The 19,973-nt window shown below is 48.5% G+C and overlaps 6 protein-coding genes across 6 annotated transcripts; 4 read left to right on the top strand and 2 right to left on the bottom strand.

The window, feature by feature from the left end:
• Positions 1 to 547: 547 nt before the first annotated feature.
• UA08_00054 (hypothetical protein) lies at positions 548 to 3,688 on the top strand (the record flags this gene model as incomplete). The annotated part of the gene is made up of 2 exons (XM_020260368.1): positions 548 to 666; positions 733 to 3,688. The coding sequence occupies 2 exons, from the start codon at positions 548 to 550 to the stop codon at positions 3,686 to 3,688; spliced, it is 3,075 nt and encodes a 1,024-aa protein (XP_020123728.1).
• A 374-nt stretch (positions 3,689 to 4,062) lies between these two features.
• On the bottom strand, positions 4,063 to 6,495 carry UA08_00055 (hypothetical protein; the record flags this gene model as incomplete). The annotated part of the gene is made up of 4 exons (XM_020260379.1): positions 4,063 to 4,121; positions 4,191 to 5,368; positions 5,579 to 5,903; positions 5,979 to 6,495. The coding sequence occupies 4 exons, from the start codon at positions 6,493 to 6,495 to the stop codon at positions 4,063 to 4,065; spliced, it is 2,079 nt and encodes a 692-aa protein (XP_020123729.1).
• A 474-nt stretch (positions 6,496 to 6,969) lies between these two features.
• Positions 6,970 to 9,944, top strand: UA08_00056 (hypothetical protein; the record flags this gene model as incomplete). Its single annotated transcript, XM_020260390.1, has 8 exons — positions 6,970 to 7,026; positions 7,155 to 7,305; positions 7,358 to 7,644; positions 7,711 to 8,153; positions 8,206 to 8,643; positions 8,694 to 8,962; positions 9,024 to 9,557; positions 9,625 to 9,944. The coding sequence occupies 8 exons, from the start codon at positions 6,970 to 6,972 to the stop codon at positions 9,942 to 9,944; spliced, it is 2,499 nt and encodes an 832-aa protein (XP_020123726.1).
• Positions 9,945 to 10,634: 690 nt separating this feature from the next.
• Positions 10,635 to 12,482, bottom strand: UA08_00057 (hypothetical protein; the record flags this gene model as incomplete). Its single annotated transcript, XM_020260401.1, has 4 exons — positions 10,635 to 10,927; positions 10,989 to 11,320; positions 11,382 to 11,985; positions 12,044 to 12,482. The coding sequence occupies 4 exons, from the start codon at positions 12,480 to 12,482 to the stop codon at positions 10,635 to 10,637; spliced, it is 1,668 nt and encodes a 555-aa protein (XP_020123727.1).
• A 1,273-nt stretch (positions 12,483 to 13,755) lies between these two features.
• Positions 13,756 to 16,370, top strand: UA08_00058 (Deoxyribodipyrimidine photo-lyase; the record flags this gene model as incomplete). Its single annotated transcript, XM_020260412.1, has 3 exons — positions 13,756 to 14,190; positions 14,571 to 15,775; positions 15,818 to 16,370. The coding sequence occupies 3 exons, from the start codon at positions 13,756 to 13,758 to the stop codon at positions 16,368 to 16,370; spliced, it is 2,193 nt and encodes a 730-aa protein (XP_020123732.1).
• Positions 16,371 to 17,588: 1,218 nt separating this feature from the next.
• Positions 17,589 to 19,644, top strand: UA08_00059 (hypothetical protein; the record flags this gene model as incomplete). Its single annotated transcript, XM_020260423.1, has 5 exons — positions 17,589 to 17,895; positions 17,992 to 18,091; positions 18,147 to 18,159; positions 18,220 to 18,587; positions 18,642 to 19,644. The coding sequence occupies 5 exons, from the start codon at positions 17,589 to 17,591 to the stop codon at positions 19,642 to 19,644; spliced, it is 1,791 nt and encodes a 596-aa protein (XP_020123733.1).
• Between the last annotated feature and the right edge of the window lie 329 nt (positions 19,645 to 19,973).

Here is a 19,973-nt window from a genome sequence, read left to right on the forward strand (position 1 = left end):
CCCTCGCACTAGTCCCCAAATGGCAACGCCAACCACACTTGACGCCATGCGTTCTATTCTTAGCCAAGGGAGGCTGCGCTGGTCAATCTCTTTTCCAAACGCCCTAGCATCCAATATTTGCCTCTGCCTCCGAGGACGATGTGCATATGCTGGCTACAGACCTCCTTGTTTCCCTCAATTTTGGCTGATCTCTTATCCTTGGTTAGATCAACATCGAAGCACTGATTTCCCCCGCGTTCCGACTACGTTATTAGCTGCTACCCCAGCTACTATCCACTCGCTCTGTTTCAGGTGCGAACGACCAAGGGTGCGGTCCAAGCCCTTCACCAAAGAGTTGTGCTTGGGCGATTGGAGGTCGGACCAAGGTGCCATTTCTTTTAGAGTCACCCAGGCTACTCAATACCGGTTTATTATGCTTCGCTTGTCGGCTTCTGAGCTTGATATGTTACATGATGCGTGTCTGTGAGCCACCGCCCCCTGCTCTTCTGTGCTGGAATTACTGTGTCTCCAAGTGGCAGCCGATGTAGGCCACCTTCATTTGGCGAGCATGGATTTGGAAACACAGGGCCACGAAAATGACGACTATATTGCTTCACGTGGTACGAGAGAGAGATTACTAGAGGACCATGGTGCCTTCCATCGCCTGCCCTCCAACGTCATTCAGAAGTATGTGTCTTCAACTCTCAACCGGTAACTCCAGAGCGAGGCTGACTTTTTCTTCCGTTTGCATAGGATTCTCTATATAGTTGATGCCAATACGTTCGCGTCCTTGACGGTTTTAAACCAACAATGGAGGAAGACATCAAATAACCCTGAGCTCTACGCACACCACCTTTCTCGATGTCCGATGTTTTCTGTTTCTCATGGTGCCATTGCTGCCTCGATCCAGTCGTACGAACTTGATCAGTTGAAACAGATGTTTGCCCGAGAAGTCCGGAAAAATGCCTTTCAATTATTTCTTCGTCCTCACATAACACTGGTAACATTGATATCAAGTTCGGTTGGATCCTCAGCAGCACTACCAACGGGCGAAGCGTTGAAGTTTGACTTCTCTGCGAACGGTCAAATTCTCCTCTGTCTGAGCTCTTCCCGGATTTTTGTTCTGGATTTAGCTGCGCCTGAGATAACAGTACTACATCAACTCAAAACCTCGCGCATGCCATTGGCCGCCACCATCCTTGATGATGGCCGTCTCCTCGCCGTCGTCTCCCATCGTCATCAAGTCAACATATATCATCTATCCAAAAGCGAAGCTAAGCATGTCCAAGTCTTGACACTAAACGATGTTCCACGGGCTCTAGCCCTCGCACCTAGCGGGAGTGTACTTGGCATCGCATATGACGGGAGCATAGAGGTACATGCATTGGGTGAAAATGACATTGCTACTCAGTGCCGAGCTGTACGATGCGGAAAAATTGATGCTCTATCATTTTCTTTAGATGGGTCAATGCTTCTTGGTTCCTCGTTAGACCATCCCGAAGGAGGGTTTGTCACCATTACAGCTCCTTTTCCTACAGACTCGATGATGGACGTAAGCAATTACGAGGCTCATACATGGACAACCCAGATATTGTTTCCCGACGTGGTTTCAGGATATAGCCATGTAACGTTGGTATCCAGCCAAGTTGGTGGTGATGATGATTGGATAATTGGCTTTGATAGCGACCTCCAAACGTTCCGGGCAGTTAGACCGAGTGATCCAAAGACAGGCTCGACTTTTTTCCCAGGACCAGCATCATCCGATGGCGTGGAAGAATACGTGCCCTCTTTGAGTCCCGCCATCAACTCGAACGGAGAACTTGTTGCCTTAGCATTTCGAGGCAGTGGCTTGTGGCTGTATGGGCTCCCCGATGACTTTAGCCTCACGCCATTAGAATCTAATGCGGAGGTCGGGATTCATAACACCAGACTTTTGACACCATCTACTCAAAGCCCCCGCACGGACTATGATGACACCGTAGCAACAAGACTGAGGCAAAGTGTTAACCAGCCATTACTGATGATTGAAGGTCGAAAGGTAGCTGACATACCAGGGCTGACAGCAGCGCGCTGGGTTTCTCGGCGGCGTTCTGCGCAAAGTAATATTTCAAGTCCCCAGAGACTAGTTGCCGTTGCTCCAGGAGGTGTCACGTCCGCGACGCTAGGAGATGAAACAATACCAGTAGATGGAGGAAGGATATCGATTTTCGATTTTCAGTCTTCGGCGGAGGATGGTGGAACCGTTGAATTGACCATTGAGCTTGGAGAAGAGGAGCCACTGGTTCTGAGGGAACCCGATGCTAATCTCGAGCAAGAAGTGGAGCTTGAGAGAAGGAGAACTCAAATGCGCCGTGGGGGTACAGGCTTACCCAGGGCAGATCCTGGAGAACCGCTGAACATTTCTCGACAATCACCTCCAGACACAAGCAATAACCCCAAGGGCCACTCGCCATCAAGCTCCCAAGCATTAGGCACCGAAGTCAATGATGTGACCTTATTCTTGGACGGGCCTTATAGCAATACTGCGCCTCGTTCTAGGGAGACTTTACAACGTGCAGCTACGGCGGCAGCTGCCAACCGCAGATCCCAATATTCTATTCGCGAACATGAACGCCCTAGACTCCCTGCCCTCCATATTCCTCATGAAAGCGATGCTGACAACTGGGTGCCTCCCCCTCCACCCTATACACGTGATGCTGAAGAACCACTGCCGGAGCGTCTGAGACAACAGCTTCTTCCCCCAATGACAGCTCCTCCAGGCGGAGCTATGGATGAGATACCTCAGCAGATGGTGCGGGCCAATACAAACCAGGAAAACCGGCCTGATCGGGATAGCTCTGTTGGTGGCGCTGGTGTACTCTCAAGGCGCTGGAGCACTCGGCGACGTACTGTAGATACAGCCAACGACTCCACGAGCAGACGAGGAATAAATTTTAGACCACTTTCATTCCACAGAAGTCAGCGGGTTTCAACAAGCAACTCGGAATTGGGCATTGACTCTGTTCCTCCACTCCCGCCTGCTGAGAACGACATGATACCGCCATCCACAGCGCCGCGCCAGACCGTGAGACCCTCACCAACCGATAGTGGAACTGCTCCATCATCAGGAATACCCAGAAGGCCGTTCAGAAACAGTAGATTATTTGGCAATATTCGAAGACCAGGCAACGACTCAGCAGCCAGTCAGTCCAGCGAACAACAACAACAACAACAACAACAACACGAACAATATTTACCCAACCCTAGTCCAAGAAGAAACCGCTCCGTAATGAGGAACGGGAGGTTTTCACGCTCATCACCAAATCTGGCCATTGGTTCCGGTAGCGGAGTTAATCGCATGTCCACTATTTACAGCAACGCTTCTCGATCCGTCGAGCAAAATCGCCAAGTTCGCCGTACTCGTTCCCGATCAGAGGTCACACAACCACCCGCACCATTGACAGAGGAAGCGCTACGAAATGCACTACAATTTCAAAACGCGAATGACAGACGGTATAGTCGCATACAGACGCAATTGATGCCTATTCACGGCGACGATCATGTCGATGAACTTCAGCAGCAACAAGGACAGTCAGCAGATGCTGACTGGCAGCAGCCGAATCCGGCAGAGTTTGAGGCCTGGAGAGCCCGCATAGAGGCGTGGAATGCGAATACTATCAACGAAAGGAAAAGGAGCAGGAGTAAAACCGGACGATGCATTGTTATGTAAAAGAGATTGGAGGTTCCTTTCGGTATTGACGTCTATATACGTTTTTATATATATTGACATTGTTATATTTCTTGGGATTCTTAGCGTTAAGTCTTGTTGTTTTCCTATTTGTTTTTTATTCGTATTTTCTGTTTCATACCTTATGCTCGATAGCTTGTAAACATATACACCATCGTTCTGCAATTGTAAGGATACGAAATGATGAACATAAGATGATTGGAATGAGTGCTAGCTTCTTCGAATTCATTGATCGTAGAGTTGAAAGGAACAAAAAAAATAAAATAAAATAAAAATAAAAAAATACAAAAGCAACGAGACTGCAGAGGGTATTTAATTAAGAAGAATATCCATGAAGATGAGTCGACTCGACCCTTTCAGCCTCCACCTCCACCACCACAGCCGCCTCCGCCTCCGCCTCCGCCTCCGCATCCCCCTGTGATAATAAAAGTCTGGTTAGTGACTGTTCTGACTGGGAGAAACACTTAACAAGAAACAAACTTACCTCCTCCTCCTCCTCCTCCACCACCACCGCAAGCTCCTCCACCACAACCTGCTCCGCCTCCAGCTCCAGCACATGCACCAGCTGCAACGCCACTGCCGCAAGTCCCTGCCGCGCAATTCCCATATGAAGATAACCCAGCACTCATGCATGCCGGATTGCAGGGGTATATAGCACTGTTAATGCCCGGATCGGCCATGTATGGGGCATAATAGGGGACAAAATATGGATACCCATATATCATCGGATAATATGGGTCAGTAGCATCAGTCGATCTTGTCGATCTGTTACGATCCTCGCTATCAGAACCCGTCGCTTTTCCCTGCTTCTTCTGCCGTTTTTGAGCTCGACGATGTGCTTTTTCCCACATCTGCCGGAGACGCATTGCTTTCAGGTTCGCGCTGTTTTGGGCCCAGCCATGGCCATCCTCGATGCGCACGGCGTTGTGCGCGGAAATGTGAGGGTTCTTGTCAGGGTTGGAAGAAATTTGGGGATCGTCGTGAAGATTTTCGACTAAGGTGCGTGAACGCCTAGTGGATGACGATGGGAAAGGAAGGGAAGAGTAGAGGAAAGATTCGCGGGAGGCTTCGCAGTACCAACATGTACATTCGCTATAGAGCTCGCCATTGGTTACTTTCATGTACTGCTTGCTCGTCCATTGAAATGCATCCGAGAGTTTGCCTTCATCGACCTTGTCATCGTGATCTATGAATATCTGGGCACCTAATCGAAGAGATTGGGTTCTGGAATAATTGCAGTATCGAAATGGTGACATTTGATGCGTATGCCATGCAAGATCGACATCTAAGGTGGGCACCGCCATTTTACCTCGGTTATCCATCATGATTTCGAAGAAGATGCGGTATTTGCGTATCAACCGATCCATTGTCGCAGAAAGAGCAGGCGAATGTATCCAGTCAATATTGTCCATTTTCTGTATGAATGTGCCTTGGCGGATGACCGCGCCCACGAGGTCCAATGAAAATATAGAACTATTTTCCCAGTAGTGAGACATCATGCGTCGAATGCTTATCTTCTGTGTCCTGCTCAATTTCACTCTCGGACGGACTTTTACGCGCATCACCAACTGGGGGTCGGCCATTAGAGATTCGAGAAGTGCCTTGACACCATTCATATTGCGTATATTACGGTCTGCTTCTGTGGAGTCGAGGACTCGATGTCTGCTTTCCTTTATTAGAAGGTTTGGAAACCCATAATATTCCACCAAGCAAGTCGGTATTCCCTCAAAATCCAAGTAAGTCCCCGGCATTGGGCGATCTTTGTACAACAAGTCATGAACATCTTGGTGGAATCGAGCTACTCTCATAGCATGTTTATCGTGTTTGTGGTTGCAGAACGTGCAATAAACTTCCAAATTTTTGTCTGCATACCCAGTGCAGTACTTGAATGCAGAATCCGGTGAAGCTCCAAACTCTCCGGTCGTCCAAGGAACGGTTAGTTGAGCTGAGCACAGCAGGCACTTGAATTTCTTCTGCTCCGACTCATCTAAGTTGTTCCAGGGTCGTCCTGAAGTCTTCTCAAAATGTTGTCTGGCATCTTCTCCGGGGTCATAATCAAAAGACTGGGCGTCTATGGCATTATCCACTAGTTTCCAGGGAAAGTCAGCAGTCCAGATATTCATTCTAGTCTCTCGAATACAATCTTCTAGATACGCGCGAGGGTTCAGCATGTGAGCATGCCAAACCATGAGGACATCTACACAGACCCTCGGATATTAGTGGTTATATTCAGTCTAACTGCAGAGCGCTGGTTATGACTAATCATACTTACCTAGAGGTGGTAATTTCTTCGTCGTCCAACTTAGCGGTGATAGTAATGGGCGAGTGATGGAATTATAACTCGTACTCCTCATGGAAGAAACAGTAACGGGATCTCCAGAAGACGGCAGTATCTTCGTCCACCAGTCCACGTAACGATCTGCCGCCCTGGCAGTGTAGACTGCCCATCTTTTCTCCCTGATACGCACGAGGGCCTTGTACTTTGTCGCTTCATCAACGAACTTGTCTGCAAGAGAATCACCAATGCCAAATAGACCATCGATGCTAGAAATGGTGTCTCGCAAGTCGGCAAGCGCTGCAAGTAGCTTTAAGTGCAGGATACACCGGTTTCTATCGACGGTCTTGCTTGATTCAAGCGCGTAGAATTCGAGAGGCGGGAACGCAGGAATAGATAGCTCATCCTGCTGCACTGCTTCGTACGATGGAAGGGCTTCTTTAGCTTCATCGGCATCTTTCTTCTTTGTTTCCTCTTGCGCAAGCTGTTCTTTTGAGGGTTTGTCAACAGTCATCTTCAAAGTAGAACAAGCATCGCACAGTACGCAGTTGTGAAAAGATGCACTTTTGATGGCAAGCGAGGACGGTGGGGCTCAGATTTATAGATGTGTAGTAGAAGAGCCTCACTTCCAGGAAGCCAAGATGGGGAAGCAGCGGGCGGGCCATCTTATCGAGCTGAAAACCTGAGGCTCACAGCCTCAGTATGCCTTGTGGGGGCCCTTCCACAATGGGAAATACGTAGCGCTGCTCGACCTGCCCCCCGTGCGTCATAAGAGAACTGCCCAATAACCATGTGATGCAGCTATGCAATGTCAGACAACAAAAATGAAGACTTGGATTATCACTGAACGTCATTGCCGATAAGCCTGGCGGATTCACATTCTAGCCAATAAGAAGCTGCAGATAATGAATGCATAGTCATACAATGGCAACGGCAACACGTGGGCGGTGCCTTGCGTGCCTCAGCCTTCAGGTGTCCGCGCCGCGGCATGGCCTCGCCATCACATGACCTCGCTCCCCGAAACCGGCTAACCCCACTTCGTTTGGTGCGCGAGCGAACTGACTCGAGAAAACGGAAAGGGAGGGAAAAAAAGGGAACTGCAAGAGGAAGAAGAGAGAAGAGAAAAAAAGCAAATATATCGGAAAAGAGATCGACGCTAGGCATTGCCTGCAGAAAAGCGTCTTATTTGCAGCATCCATACCGTTTTCTGGGCTCAATCCAGGCACCCAAAAATTTGATTCTGCCGTCATTCCATCAAATTTTGCGACATCGGACGTGGACTGCAAGGGAAACCAGAAATACGCCCCCATTGGCAACATAAACCGTCCGACATCCTTTCAAGTTTCAGATAGCTCGCGCATAGCCGCGGGCTACAGCCAGAGTGGCGGCGCACGGGGTGACGGGCGGCATCGGAGGGGGAGGGGTTGGCCAATTTCCATCTGAGTCTCAAAGTGCGACTCCAGCAACGAGCCCGGGTCGGCTCAATGCGAAACTGCATGCCCCCGGTCTTGTAGCTTCGCTTGCCGGAAGGAAGCGCAATGGAGCTGGCGCCGGGCTGGATAGTTCGCCTGGCAGCATTGATGAGATCGATGAAGGGGATCAGCAAGAGGAGAAGAAGAGACAGCCCGTCAAACGTGCCTGCAATGAGTGTCGTCAACAAAAAGTAAGTTGAAGGTGACTATTTTCCTGGGTGTATTCATTGTCCATGCTAAATGAATGTCGCGTGAAGCTCCGGTGTGATGTGGTCCAAGACCCGTTCATGGAATGCTCGCGTTGTCGTCGTCTCAAACTAGATTGTAAAATCGAAACCAACTTCAAGCGAGTCGGGAAAAGAAGTCGCAACGCCGAGATGGAACGGGAGATTATCGAGCTGAGGAGACAAATTGCGAATGTGAATGCTACCAACGCGTCGTTGAAGGCCCAACAAGGCGTCCCGAGCAAACCACACGAGGCGTCTGCCATATCGACTCCGCTGAGTGCTGGGCCAATGTATCAGACACCTACACCACTGTCGGCAGACCAGTACATGGGCTCACACGAAGCCGTGGCATCGCTACTGGATTTGCGCTCCGGGTTTGATGGAGCAAACTATATGCGGAATGGTGGCCACCAGTTCAAAAGAATAGAAGATGTCATGGTCGCAACGGATCGGGTCAACGAGCTATTCAACTTGTAAGTCTCTTTCAACTGGAAGTAATCTCTTTCAATACTAATTGGTCGCCAGATTCTTTACCTTTTATCACCCCTATCTCCCGTTCCTTGACCGCGAGATCACACCTGAAGATTATTACGCGACCTCTCCCCTCCTCTTCTGGATGATCATCAGCGTAGGTGCACGCCGGTATCAAACTGATATCCACCTCTTAAATTCACTATCCGGTCCGGTAACACGTCTTGTTTGGAGCACCATCGCCGACATACCTCAGAGCTTTCACGCCGTCAAAGCAATCTGCTTGCTTTGCACTTGGCCGTTCCCAACCAGCAGCACGTCCACCGACCCTACCTTTATGCTGTGCGGTCTTATGATTCATGTTTCTATGCAACTGGGTCTCCACCGGCCTTCCCATACACAAGATTTCTCGAAGTTTAACGTTGAACTTCTTGAGTCGGAGCTCAGGGATAAAGTCAGGACGTGGGCTATCTGCAATATAGTAGCACAAAGGTAATCTGCGCTTCCTCTATCTCCTTGCGGTTTGATTACTGACTGATTAGGGTGGCAACTGGCTATGGACAACCTCCTTCGACTTTGTACGACTGGACTCTGGGTGCTAGCGAAATCCTTGATCCAAATTTCCGACTACCTCGTGAAATCAAGGCCAGGTTACAGATTGAAGAGTTTGCCGACAAGGTGACCAAGGCATTGTATAATAACAGGAGGAACCCAGTGGGTCTGGCTGAGGGAAACGAGAGGCCTTCGCTTATCTCATTTCTAATCCGTGATTACGAGGATCTAGAGGATCAGTTGAAGGCTGAGAATGATGGTTAGACCCTAAGCTCTGTCTAATCCTTGACCAAGCTCATTTAAACTGACTTTCTTTTTAGCTATCACTGATCTCTACCTGAGAGCAGCTAGTCTCCACATGCACCTATGCTCATTCTTTGACGATCCATCATTACCAGGATATCGCGAACGTCTTCTTGCGCTGCACTCGGCAACATGCAACTTCCTGGAGTCTGCGTTGAATCTGGAGACCGATGTAGGCCCAGTGCTTCCCTACACGCCGTACTACATCTTCCAGATGATGCTCGCGGGCGGGTACTCCTTGATGAAGCTGTGCAAGAGCTTTTTTTCCGCTCATATAGACTTAGAGTACACCAAGAGACTCTTCAACAGAACGATATGGTCTATCCGGGCCATTTCAGTGTCAAACAATGATTTACCTCAGCGATTAACCGAAGTTCTTACCCAGATGTGGAAACAGGGAGGCGCTCCAACTCCACGACCGGCTTCATCATCATCAACAATTGATGATTCCCTACAACTCAAGGTTCGATGTCGAATGAGCATGTCTCTGGTCTACGATTCAGTCTGGCGATGGCGAGAAGACGCATTGGCCAAAGGTCGCAATATCGAAGGTTCGTACATCATAAGCAGTCCCATATTTTTTATATATTGGTAGTTAGTCTGACAGTCACTTTATAGCCTCCCTCAAAAACCCCACCGACCCCGACTCCAACGGTGAATCTACTGCTCCCTCGGCTCTTGCACCACAGGGTCGAGCCTCATCAACCACACCTGGAGTCAACGGCGACCCCAGTCTGGCGCCTGCTCCCGCAGTCTCACACGGCCTCTCCATGTCTGCTTCGTCTAGTGGTGTAGGCAATCTTCCCAGTTCTGTCAGCGGCTTTCTGGAACCCAACTACGAGGTTTTTGATCCTTTGAACTGGCTTCTCGATGGCTTAGTTGACTTCCCGTATAACATGCCCATGCAGGGTATAGAAACGCAAGGGTTAGCCGGATGAATCTGATCTTTTCCTTTCGATTCTAGGTGGTTTAGAACTGGACGTACATACATATGCAGTGGTTGGTAGGATGCTTTCAGAATACCCGGTTCCTCTGCTTTTAACGAAGTCATGTTCATTGTTGTTGACGTAAATTTGTTCTTGTTTCTTTTATATCTATATTGATCCATTGGTATTTTTTAGCTTTGTATGGTTATATAGATATTTCTAGGTAGGGATGGCATGAAAGATTCCATATTTTCCAATATACGCTCTGATTGCTCCAAAACAGGCTGCTTTGCTCATACTGGCCCAAAATCTTGAGTTGATACAAGGAGCCTAGATAGACTCGTTTATAGTTACTCAAAGCTAGCTAGGAATTATATAATCAAGCTTATAATTATTTAAGCTAGTTGTATATCGTGCAACCATCGTAATTTGGGAATGGTTTTTGGTGCAGTGGTTGGAGCCTTGTGGCCTCACCTAATTAACCACTCAGTGCTTTGCCAAAGAGAGTATAGCGTTCATATGTCTCGCAGGGTTCGGGAAGAAAATAAAGAAATTATAGTGAATAGCTAAATAATAAAATCAAATTCTAAGTCTAAGGCGGAATATAGAATGTCGCTGTGAATAGCTTCAAAATATGCTCATGCTATCTAAGCAGTTGAGACGCTCAATCTTGTTCTTGCCCTCGTGCTTTTACAGCTGGTCTCAATGGCTCCCAGGCGGATTTTCGATATCACGAACCTTGGCGGCAAAGACTTTCTCATCATCTCCTTTATAAGCAAAACGAGAGTATCGACGAATTGCTGCACCTTTGAACCAGAAAACATAAGGTATCGCGCAGCAAGCGAGGGAGATGAAAGCAAGGAGGGAGCCAGCCCATTCGTATCCGAGGCGGTGATACATTTGCACAGTGAAAAGGACACAACCTGCACCCCAGAAAGATCTCAGGCAGGTCTTCGCGGCCAAGGCAGATGCCGCCTGGTGCTGGTAGGTGTCGACTAAGACAGACATCAGTATTCAAAGCGCGTATCAATCTAGGTACCGACGGGGATAGCTTACCGAGATAGTTGTTGGCCGAATTGTAGAGGAAGATGAATCCAAATCCAACGGGCCATCCACCAATGGCTGGTCCAATCCAATGCACTCGAGGATAGGAGGTCCACGCGAATATAAATAGACCAATAGGGATAAGCCAACAGGAGCACATCATCGGAATTAGTCGATACTCTGCTGGAACTGCTCCGTTGAATTTGGCTGTAATCTTCAAATAATGCTTGTTGATAAATGGCGCACAGAATGCACTCATAACGACTCCAAGAGCAAGAGGGATGAACATAAGACCTGTAATGCCCTCAGAATATCCCTTTCCCTCGACATAAACGATAGGGTATCTGTGATCATTTTATTAGTCTTATAAAAAAAGAACAAAGTATGTTGATGGCCGGGACTTACGCGACAAAGAACATATAGAGCAGACCATAGAGGACAGACATATATATCGAGATAAAGAGCACAATAGGCTCTAAGAAAAGCAGCTGGAATGGGCGCAGCAAGAAAATCTTGATCTTCTCACCAGTTGGCCGAGAATCGAGTTCCATCTCAGTCACATACTTGGGGTCGTTGTTCTGCTTTCTCATCTTCTTAGCGCGTGCCTTGAGCAATGTCGGCGCGTAGGTTTCTGGAACTGTAAAAGTAATCAAAACCCAGGCTACACCAGCCAGGATCATCTGGAGCCAATATAACCATCTCCAACCAGCGCTATCGAATAAGAAGCCACCGGCCAGGGGTCCAATAGCAGGACCAACAAAAGGTGCGGCACTGAAAGCGGCCATAGGGACACCACGCTCTTCATTGTTCCACATATCGGCCAAGGTTCCTCCGACTAGAGTCATGGGTGCACTAAATGCAATGCCGTCAATGGCTCGACATACGAGCAGCGTGCCAATATTCTTCGCCAAAGCACAGGGGATTTCGAAAATGACGGCGAGCAGAAGTGTGCTTGCGTATACCCAACGTCGTCCAATGATCTCAGAAAGAGGGGCAAATATCATTGGTCCTAGAGAAGAAGTGGATTAGCTAATAGAAGGGCAAAAGCTTCAAGGGGGCTAACGTACCAACACCGAAGCCAACCACGAAAACCGTGATGGCGAGCAGAGAAACCTCTTCTGAGATATGGAAAGTTGCCTCGGGACCTTCTAAACCCGCAGTGATGATACTACTAGCGAACGCAACCACAAAACAAGTCCACGCGACCACCATAGTGCAATACCACTTCTTGGCCTTGGACCAGTTTTTGGGGTTCTCCGGGTCGTTGATTTTGAATGTGACAAGTTTCCATTGTTCTACTTCACCCGTAACATTGGACCGTACGGGCTTGACAATGTTTCCTGCACGGGTCTCGGTAGTGAATTCCTCCAAGTTGGCATTGTCGTTCAGTTCTCGTAGTGGCAGATCTAAGGGATCGATCTGATTCTGACCGGGTATGGAACTAAAGGTCATGGTCCGCGTCACTGCATCGGGAGCCATCTCATTCTCTTGGTTACTAGAAGCCATCTTGAGGGGTAGGATGTGTGTGGATCGCAAGGTATGTATGGAGTATAGCGAAAGAGTTTAAGGGGCCCCTAAGGCCTTTATAGTCCCAGGATCCCTTCATCCGCGAGGATACACGGTATTTCGGCATAGGGAACAGCACTTCAGCCATAACGCGAGGGCGAAGAAATTGCTTGACATCACCATTTGTCCCGACCCAACCGTGAAGATTGCCCTTGTGTGGCTACATTTTGGACGGTGCGCCACAGCATATGTACCCGCTTTTCCCGCTTTACCGCAGAGATCCAATTTTCCCGTAGCTAGTTCAGATATGCAGCTTGGACCTTGGTGGTTTATTTCGATATTCGGTTGACCATGCAGATTGGAAATTCTGATCCTAATGCGTTGTTTCGATCTTCATAAGATTTTAGTGATGATCATCATAGTGATAATATCGTAGTGGCGGAAGGTCCCCACTACATGGGAGCTAGCCGGGGATACGTTGTTCCTGGTCCGGGCTACTATGTAGAAGGCTCGAGGGATACGCCCTTTCGTCCTACCTACAATCATCCAATGCGTTACCAGTTCCCCAGTATGGGTTGAGTTTCCAGATGTCCGGCTGTAGCCCAGTCATGGAGATCTTGGCATTACTTTGCGCTCGCCTACTTATATTCCACTCTTACATTCGGTGACCTACGCAGTACAGCATTGGGATCCAGGCATTGCCATGGGCATTGAAGCAGACACAAAGCCAGCCAGGGCATCGGATTAACCCCCAAAACTATCGGGATCCAGGAATTAGCCGGGATGCCGAAAAAGGGGATATCACGGCATTCACGGCTCACTGTGGCTGGAGACTGGCATGATGTGCCTGTAAACCTCTCGTTAGGGTTATTTGGTTCCCGCTGTGATTGGCTGGATTCCTCCGATCAGAGCGGGCACTAAATATAACCCTCACGCCAAGGCACGAGAAGGTTTACAGCGAAGGGGCCAAAATTAGGAGAAAAAAAAAACTTTTCATGGTTCTTAATTTCATTCTGTCTCGTTCTCTTTCTCTTTCCGATTTTTACACTCCGAATTGAGCCGGCAGGAATTGTCTCTCATTATTCCATGTTGGCTTTGAGAATTCCGAGTTGACGTTGACCCTGAATAAGCTAGCGGCTTGGCAACGGATCAGATCATGTGATTGGGATCCGAACTAGCGCCGGCGCGCCGCACCTTATCCGCGCGAACTAAATTGAGACATGCAACCCCTGCTGTCATACATCTTGGTAGATAATTAACCAGAGCAAACATCATGCCATCTCCAGACTTGACTCAGAGACAAGAAACTGTACAAGGAAAACAAAAGATAAAACGTGCACGCATTATCCCGCACAAACGGCGTCTTTTACCTGCGACGCCATCACAAAAGACCAGGATTCACAAAACCATTAATCCAAGCGCCATACCAGCCAAAATCCAACTCCGGCGTCCTGTCTTTTCGTCGTTGGAACCGAATAACGAAGAAAATGAAGAAAAATATGATATTGATGATAGAACTATTCAGACAGTTGAATTTGACTCCTCGCTAGCGCCACAGCCGTTTCTGGAGCCGGAGTTAGTGCAGAGAAGGATTGCGGAAGAGAGGAAGAGAAAAGAAGAAGATGATGATAATAATGATGTTGATGATGACGACGACAAAAGGCAAGGCGAATCCTCTCTCACTGCACAATTGAGCACGGAGAGAGAGGTGCGTAGGAGAGCAGCGCAGGCTGAGTACGGAAGTATGGCGATTAGGGATCGGAGGATCGTTCGTGGAAGGGGGAGGAGAAGGAGATGATTATAGTATCATGAAGAAGTCCACTGCAGATGATACGACCATGAAGAGTCTCAAGACTGACTCTATACTGAGAATTAGGGGATGTGTCAAACTGCCCGATCCGTAGAGCCCTAATTGCAGAGACGCGGAGATCGCTGAGCTTATCCGACATGCCGATGACATCAGCGCTCCCCTTAATTCGGCAGACAGCATCTTTCTTTTTCTTTTTCTTTTTCTTCTTGGTCCCTGAAAATCCTTCTCTACAAAGTTTGTGATTATATTTTTCCTTGGAAAGAAAAATGGCACCACAGAAACGAAAGGCTTCCACCGACGCCGTCCCCTCGGCAAAAAAAAGCAACACATCGCGGCCATCCAATTTAAACGACATCAACAGCCCGCATCCCAGCGCCCAACAAGCCGAACAATTCGGCATCGTGCTTCGCGATTTCTATCCTCCAGAAATGAGCAACGCGCGCTGCGAAGCTTATAACAACGGCACTTTGGAGCGGCCAATAGATACGCTGAACCGAGCCTACGAAGAAACAAATGAAGTCCGTGGGAGTATCAATGGCAAGAATGCTGCAGTCGTGCACTGGTTCAAGAATGATTTGAGATTGAAGGACAACCGTGCTTTGAAAATGGCATATGACCTTGCTCAAGCAAATAATGCTCCGCTAATCTGCCTGTACATCCTTTCACCGCAGGATTTAACAGCACATTTGGCTAGCCCGGCGCGCGTAGACTTCGTGCTTCGCAATTTGAAGGTGCTGAAAATAGATCTCGAGAAACTCGATATCCCCCTGTACATGGAGACGCAGGAAAAACGCCGGACTGTGCCTAATAGAATTCTCGAGTTGTGCGAGCAGTGGGGTGTTAATCATTTGTTTGCCAACATTGAGTATGAAGTTGACGAACTGCGAAGAGAGGCAAAGCTTGTGCGGCTCCTGGCCGATAAGGGCATTGTCTTTGAAACGGCCCATGACTCTTGCGTTGTTACCCCCGGCGCTCTTCAGAGCCAGCAGGGTAAACAGTATGCCGTGTTCTCGCCATGGTACCGATCGTGGATGAATTATCTTCATCAACATGAGCAGAACCTGACTGTTCTAGAGGCGCCCGGCGCGAACTCTAGCAGCGCGCGCTCACAATTCGCAGACCTTTTCGACAGCCAAGTGCCCGATGCACCAGCGAACAAGCGTCTTGGGAAGGAAGAGAAACAGCGATTCAGCAAAATGTATCCCGAAGGCGAGTCAGAGGCTATGAGACGACTGGATAGGTTTCTTAAAACAAAGGCAAACGACTACAACAAGGTGCGCAGCATGGTTGATAACGAATATACTTCCGTTCTCAGTCCGTATCTGGCTGCCGGTGTTTTGAGTGCGAGGACGGCTGTTTCCATTGCGAAAGATGCCAATGGTGGATATTTGGATGGGAAGAATGCTGGGCTTGCATCGTGGATTAGTGAGGTTGCCTGGCGGGATTTCTACAAGCATGTGCTAGTACACTGGCCATTTATTTGGTACCTCTTCCTACTTCCTGTGGCGTTATATTAAGCTAATAGCACGAAAAGCATGAATAAATGTTTCAAACCCGAATTCACCAACGTCGAATGGGAATACGACTCGGAGATCTTCACGCGCTGGACCGAAGGCCAAACCGGCGTCCCACTCGTCGACGCAGCCATGCGCCAACTCAAACATGACGCCTGGATGCACAACCGCAATCGCATGGTTGTCTCCTCATTCCTATCCAAAGACCTCATGATCGACTGGCGACGCGGCGAGAGACATTTCATGGAGAATCTGGTCGATGGCGACTTTGCCTCTAATCACGGTGGATGGGGCTTTGGGTCGAGTACGGGTGTTGATCCGCAGCCCTATTTCCGGATTTTCAATCCGCTGCTGCAGAGTGAGAAGTCTGATCCTAATGGGGAGTATATTAGGAAATGGGTGCCGGAGTTAAGGGACATCAAGGACCGGAAGGCTATCCATGACCCCTATAATAGAGGTGCGGCAGCGGTTGCGCAGAAGGCTGGGTATCCTAGGGCGATTGTCGAGCATGCTGCGAGTCGGGCGAGGGCGCTGCAGAGGTATAAGGAGGGTATTGCGCGGTAAGCTGATCTTTTAGTCTATCAACGGCAGCTATTAAAGTCCAGCAGGTACTTGGCCCTTATGAGACGACTTTAATTAATATAATAGCCTGAGTTATTGAATATCATAACATCATGCCCAGAGAGGCAAAGGTCGATTTTGAACAAAAAAACAAATCTGATGTTGTAGATATCGTAATTACAATACAGGGTTCGTGGGAGCCGCGGTCCAAGTGGGTCGATTCACTAGCGCTGTGTATGACATCATCTTCTTTACTTTTTTTTTTTTTTTTTTTTTTTTTTTTTCCATGAATATTGCATGTGCAAGATTTGCACGTATACGAAGTCGCTGTACGAATAATACCAACAATACATGCTTATCCAAGCGATTAAGTAAATTAGTATATATGACTAGACAAGAAGGACCAAGGCATGTATATATAAAATGAAAAGTTTTTTGAGCTCCACTCATGAAATTAATTCGTACGTAATGGCCGTACCGTAACTTACTCCGCATTTCCGTATGCGTCAAAAAGTTCTACGGCTTCAGCCACGCCGAGCCGCCGCCCGGGCCTTGGCATCGCCGTTTTGGGTGCTTCCCCGCCGCAAGCGCGAGCCCTAATTGGATACTATTTTGCAGCTTGCCGCGCTGCAAAATTCCCGTATCGACCATTGGGATACAAGATGGACAAGAAGCTGAAGACTCGAAATTCCGTTGCCACAGATCGAGTTTCTTGGCTGTGACGTTCGGAGTACTCCGTTAGTCGTGATGGTCCGTTGGATGTTTTGAAAAAAATTTGCACGTAATTTTACAGGCCCATCTGCCTATCACGGTCAAAGATGGGACAAGTTGCCAGTCGTCTGTATTTTAGAACAAATCTGTGACTAAGGAAATAATGACAGAGACGGGAAAATGTTTCATGGAATCAATTGGTTGAGGTTGACTGTATAAGAGGGCCGTTTTTCTCAAGCCCTCTTTCCTTTCTTTTCCTTCGCAGCCATTCCAACTAACCACATTTCTCTCCTTTCATCAGTCACCTCTGGACTGCACACCCAAATCGACTTCGATTCGATATAAATTTTATTGCTCTAGTGCATAGGCTGTGTCTATATCACACAACGCGCACACATATCCGCATAGACTGTACAAGATTCTGACTGCCGACGCGACATTGCCCTTGCGACCTTGCTACCTGCTACCTATTACCTATTATTCCTACCGACTGCGCCAAATCCACCAAATATGCCTTCCTGGGTCAATCCATTTACGCGCCATGACCGTCAGGAATTTCTAGGCGTTGTGATCCCTCTATCGCAAGCAACCCGGTTCCAGCACTTAAACACCGTCGTCTCCGGCGACTCGGAAGTTGCTGCTGCTGGCGATAATATCAATAGCAATAAGGAGAATGACAAGGAGCTCGACCGCGTCGGTTCTGAAGAGAATGGTGCTGCTGCTTCTGATCCTGAGTATAGCTATCAAACTATCGAAGCCATTCGCGCTGAAGTGGAGAGCGAAGTGTCCACCTCTGGACATGACACCGTGTACGACCGTAGGTTATGCCAATGCCCTGTGCGGTTGAAGATGGATTCTTTCGTAGTTGCTTCTTAGGGATGAGAAGAGGAAAACGGATCTAATTGGTTTACAGGAAAGGCCAAGGTGGTCAACTTGGCTATTCAAGATATTGGAATGGGCCGCTACCAGTGGCATCTTTTCATTTTGTGTGGCTTTGGCTGGTTTGCAGACAAGTAGGTTACCATTGATTAGTATTTTTGTTGAAGTTGCTAAGCTGACACGACATAGTCTCTGGCTACAGGTATATAAATATATTTTCATGTTGTCAACTAGTTTCAATACTAACCTACGTGTCAACTAGGGCATCGCTTTGACCCTGAATTCAGTCTCCCAAGAATTCGGTGTTTCGTCGACCCATGTTCGCTTCACGACAGCTGCCCTGTTCATTGGTCTATGTCTCGGTGCATCTTTCTGGGGCATTGCGTCCGACATCGTGGGCCGTCGTCTGGCCTTCAACATGACTCTTTTGATTTGCGGCATCTTCGGCATCTGCCTTGCAGCGAGCCCAACGTGGATTGGCGTCTGCGGTATGGCTTCTGCCATGGGTTTAGGGGTTGGAGGCAATCTGCCAGTCGATGGAGCGCTGTTCTTGGAATTCTTGCCCTTTGCATCTGCCAATCTTCTTACTCTGCTGAGTATCTGGTGGCCAGTTGGGCAAATGGTGGGAAGGTGTGTCTGCCTTTTATCACAATTCTCAGTTAACATGAGTACTAACAGATATAGTCTGATTGCTTGGGGCTTCATCCCTAATTACAGCTGCGCCAGCGGTTTGCCAGCGTGCTCGGCCGTAGCGGCTGGCGAAGCCTGCTGTCGCAGGCAAGACAACATGGGCTGGCGGTACTTGTGTGTCACAATGGGTGCCCTAACTCTGGCCATGTTCGCCTGCCGGTTCTTCTTCTTTCACCTCTACGAGTCCCCCAAGTTCCTGCTCTCTCGTGGCCGCCAGGACGAAGCCGTCCGCACCGTTCACGCTCTCGCGTACAAGAACAAGACCAAAACATGGCTCACCGTTGACATCCTCAATGAAATTGGAGGCTATCCAAGCGAAGTCGGCGACTCGACTCTCAGCACCTTGGACATCATCAAGCGCGCCCTCTCCAAGTTCTCCGGCGAACGACTCGGCCCCCTTTTCCACACCAAACGTCTCGGCTTCACTACCGCCATTCTCTGGTTCTGCTGGGCTACCATCGGCATGGGTTTCCCACTCTTCAACGCTTTTTTGCCTCAATACCTCGCGCACGCAGGCTCCGACAGCTCCACCACCCCAATCAACATCACATACCGCAACTACGCCATTACCTCCATCGTCGGTGTCCCCGGCTCGATCATCGGCTGCTTCACGGTGAATATCAAATACATTGGCCGCAAGGGCACCATGGCCATCGCCACTCTCCTCACAGGCATCATCCTCTTCTGCTTCACCGTCTCCAGTGACTCCAACATCCAACTCGTCTGCAGCTCTCTAGAGGCCTTCTTCCAGAACATCATGTACGGCGTCCTCTACGCGTACACACCCGAGGTATTCCCCGCGCCGAATCGCGGTACTGGTACAGGCGTAGCTAGCTTTTTCAATCGTCTCTGCGGCGTCATGGCGCCCATTGTGGCTATATATGGTGCCCAAGGGAACGCAAATGCCCCCGTCTATGCTTCCGGTGGTCTTATCCTAGCTGCTTTTTGTGCTATGGTGTTTTTGCCCATTGAGACGAGAGGGAAGCAGGCTTTGTAATATGTCTGCCTACGTACTTAGCTACATACCTATCATTACGGTCCGGGTTTGCTTATGCCGTATACAAAAAAACTTATATATACTACTTATAAATAGAGATGGAATAAATGAAACTCAATTGTACATGTGAATGTGTATGCAAGTCGATGTATTTGATAATAAATAGGTAGGATACAATCCAGTTGACCTGACCTAGTATCTGTCTCCTTTCCATGGCAATGAAATAAGAGGAATCCATCGCTATCCATTGATTCATCCCTTCATCCCTTCACCCAGAGAACTGATATAACAAGAAAAAAGTCATAAGATTGAAATAGAATAAAAAGAAA

The sequence above is a fragment of the Talaromyces atroroseus genome (assembly GCF_001907595.1).
Source record: "Talaromyces atroroseus strain IBT 11181 chromosome Unknown scaffold_0, whole genome shotgun sequence".
In the NCBI taxonomy this organism is placed as follows: Eukaryota; Fungi; Ascomycota; class Eurotiomycetes; order Eurotiales; family Trichocomaceae; genus Talaromyces; species Talaromyces atroroseus.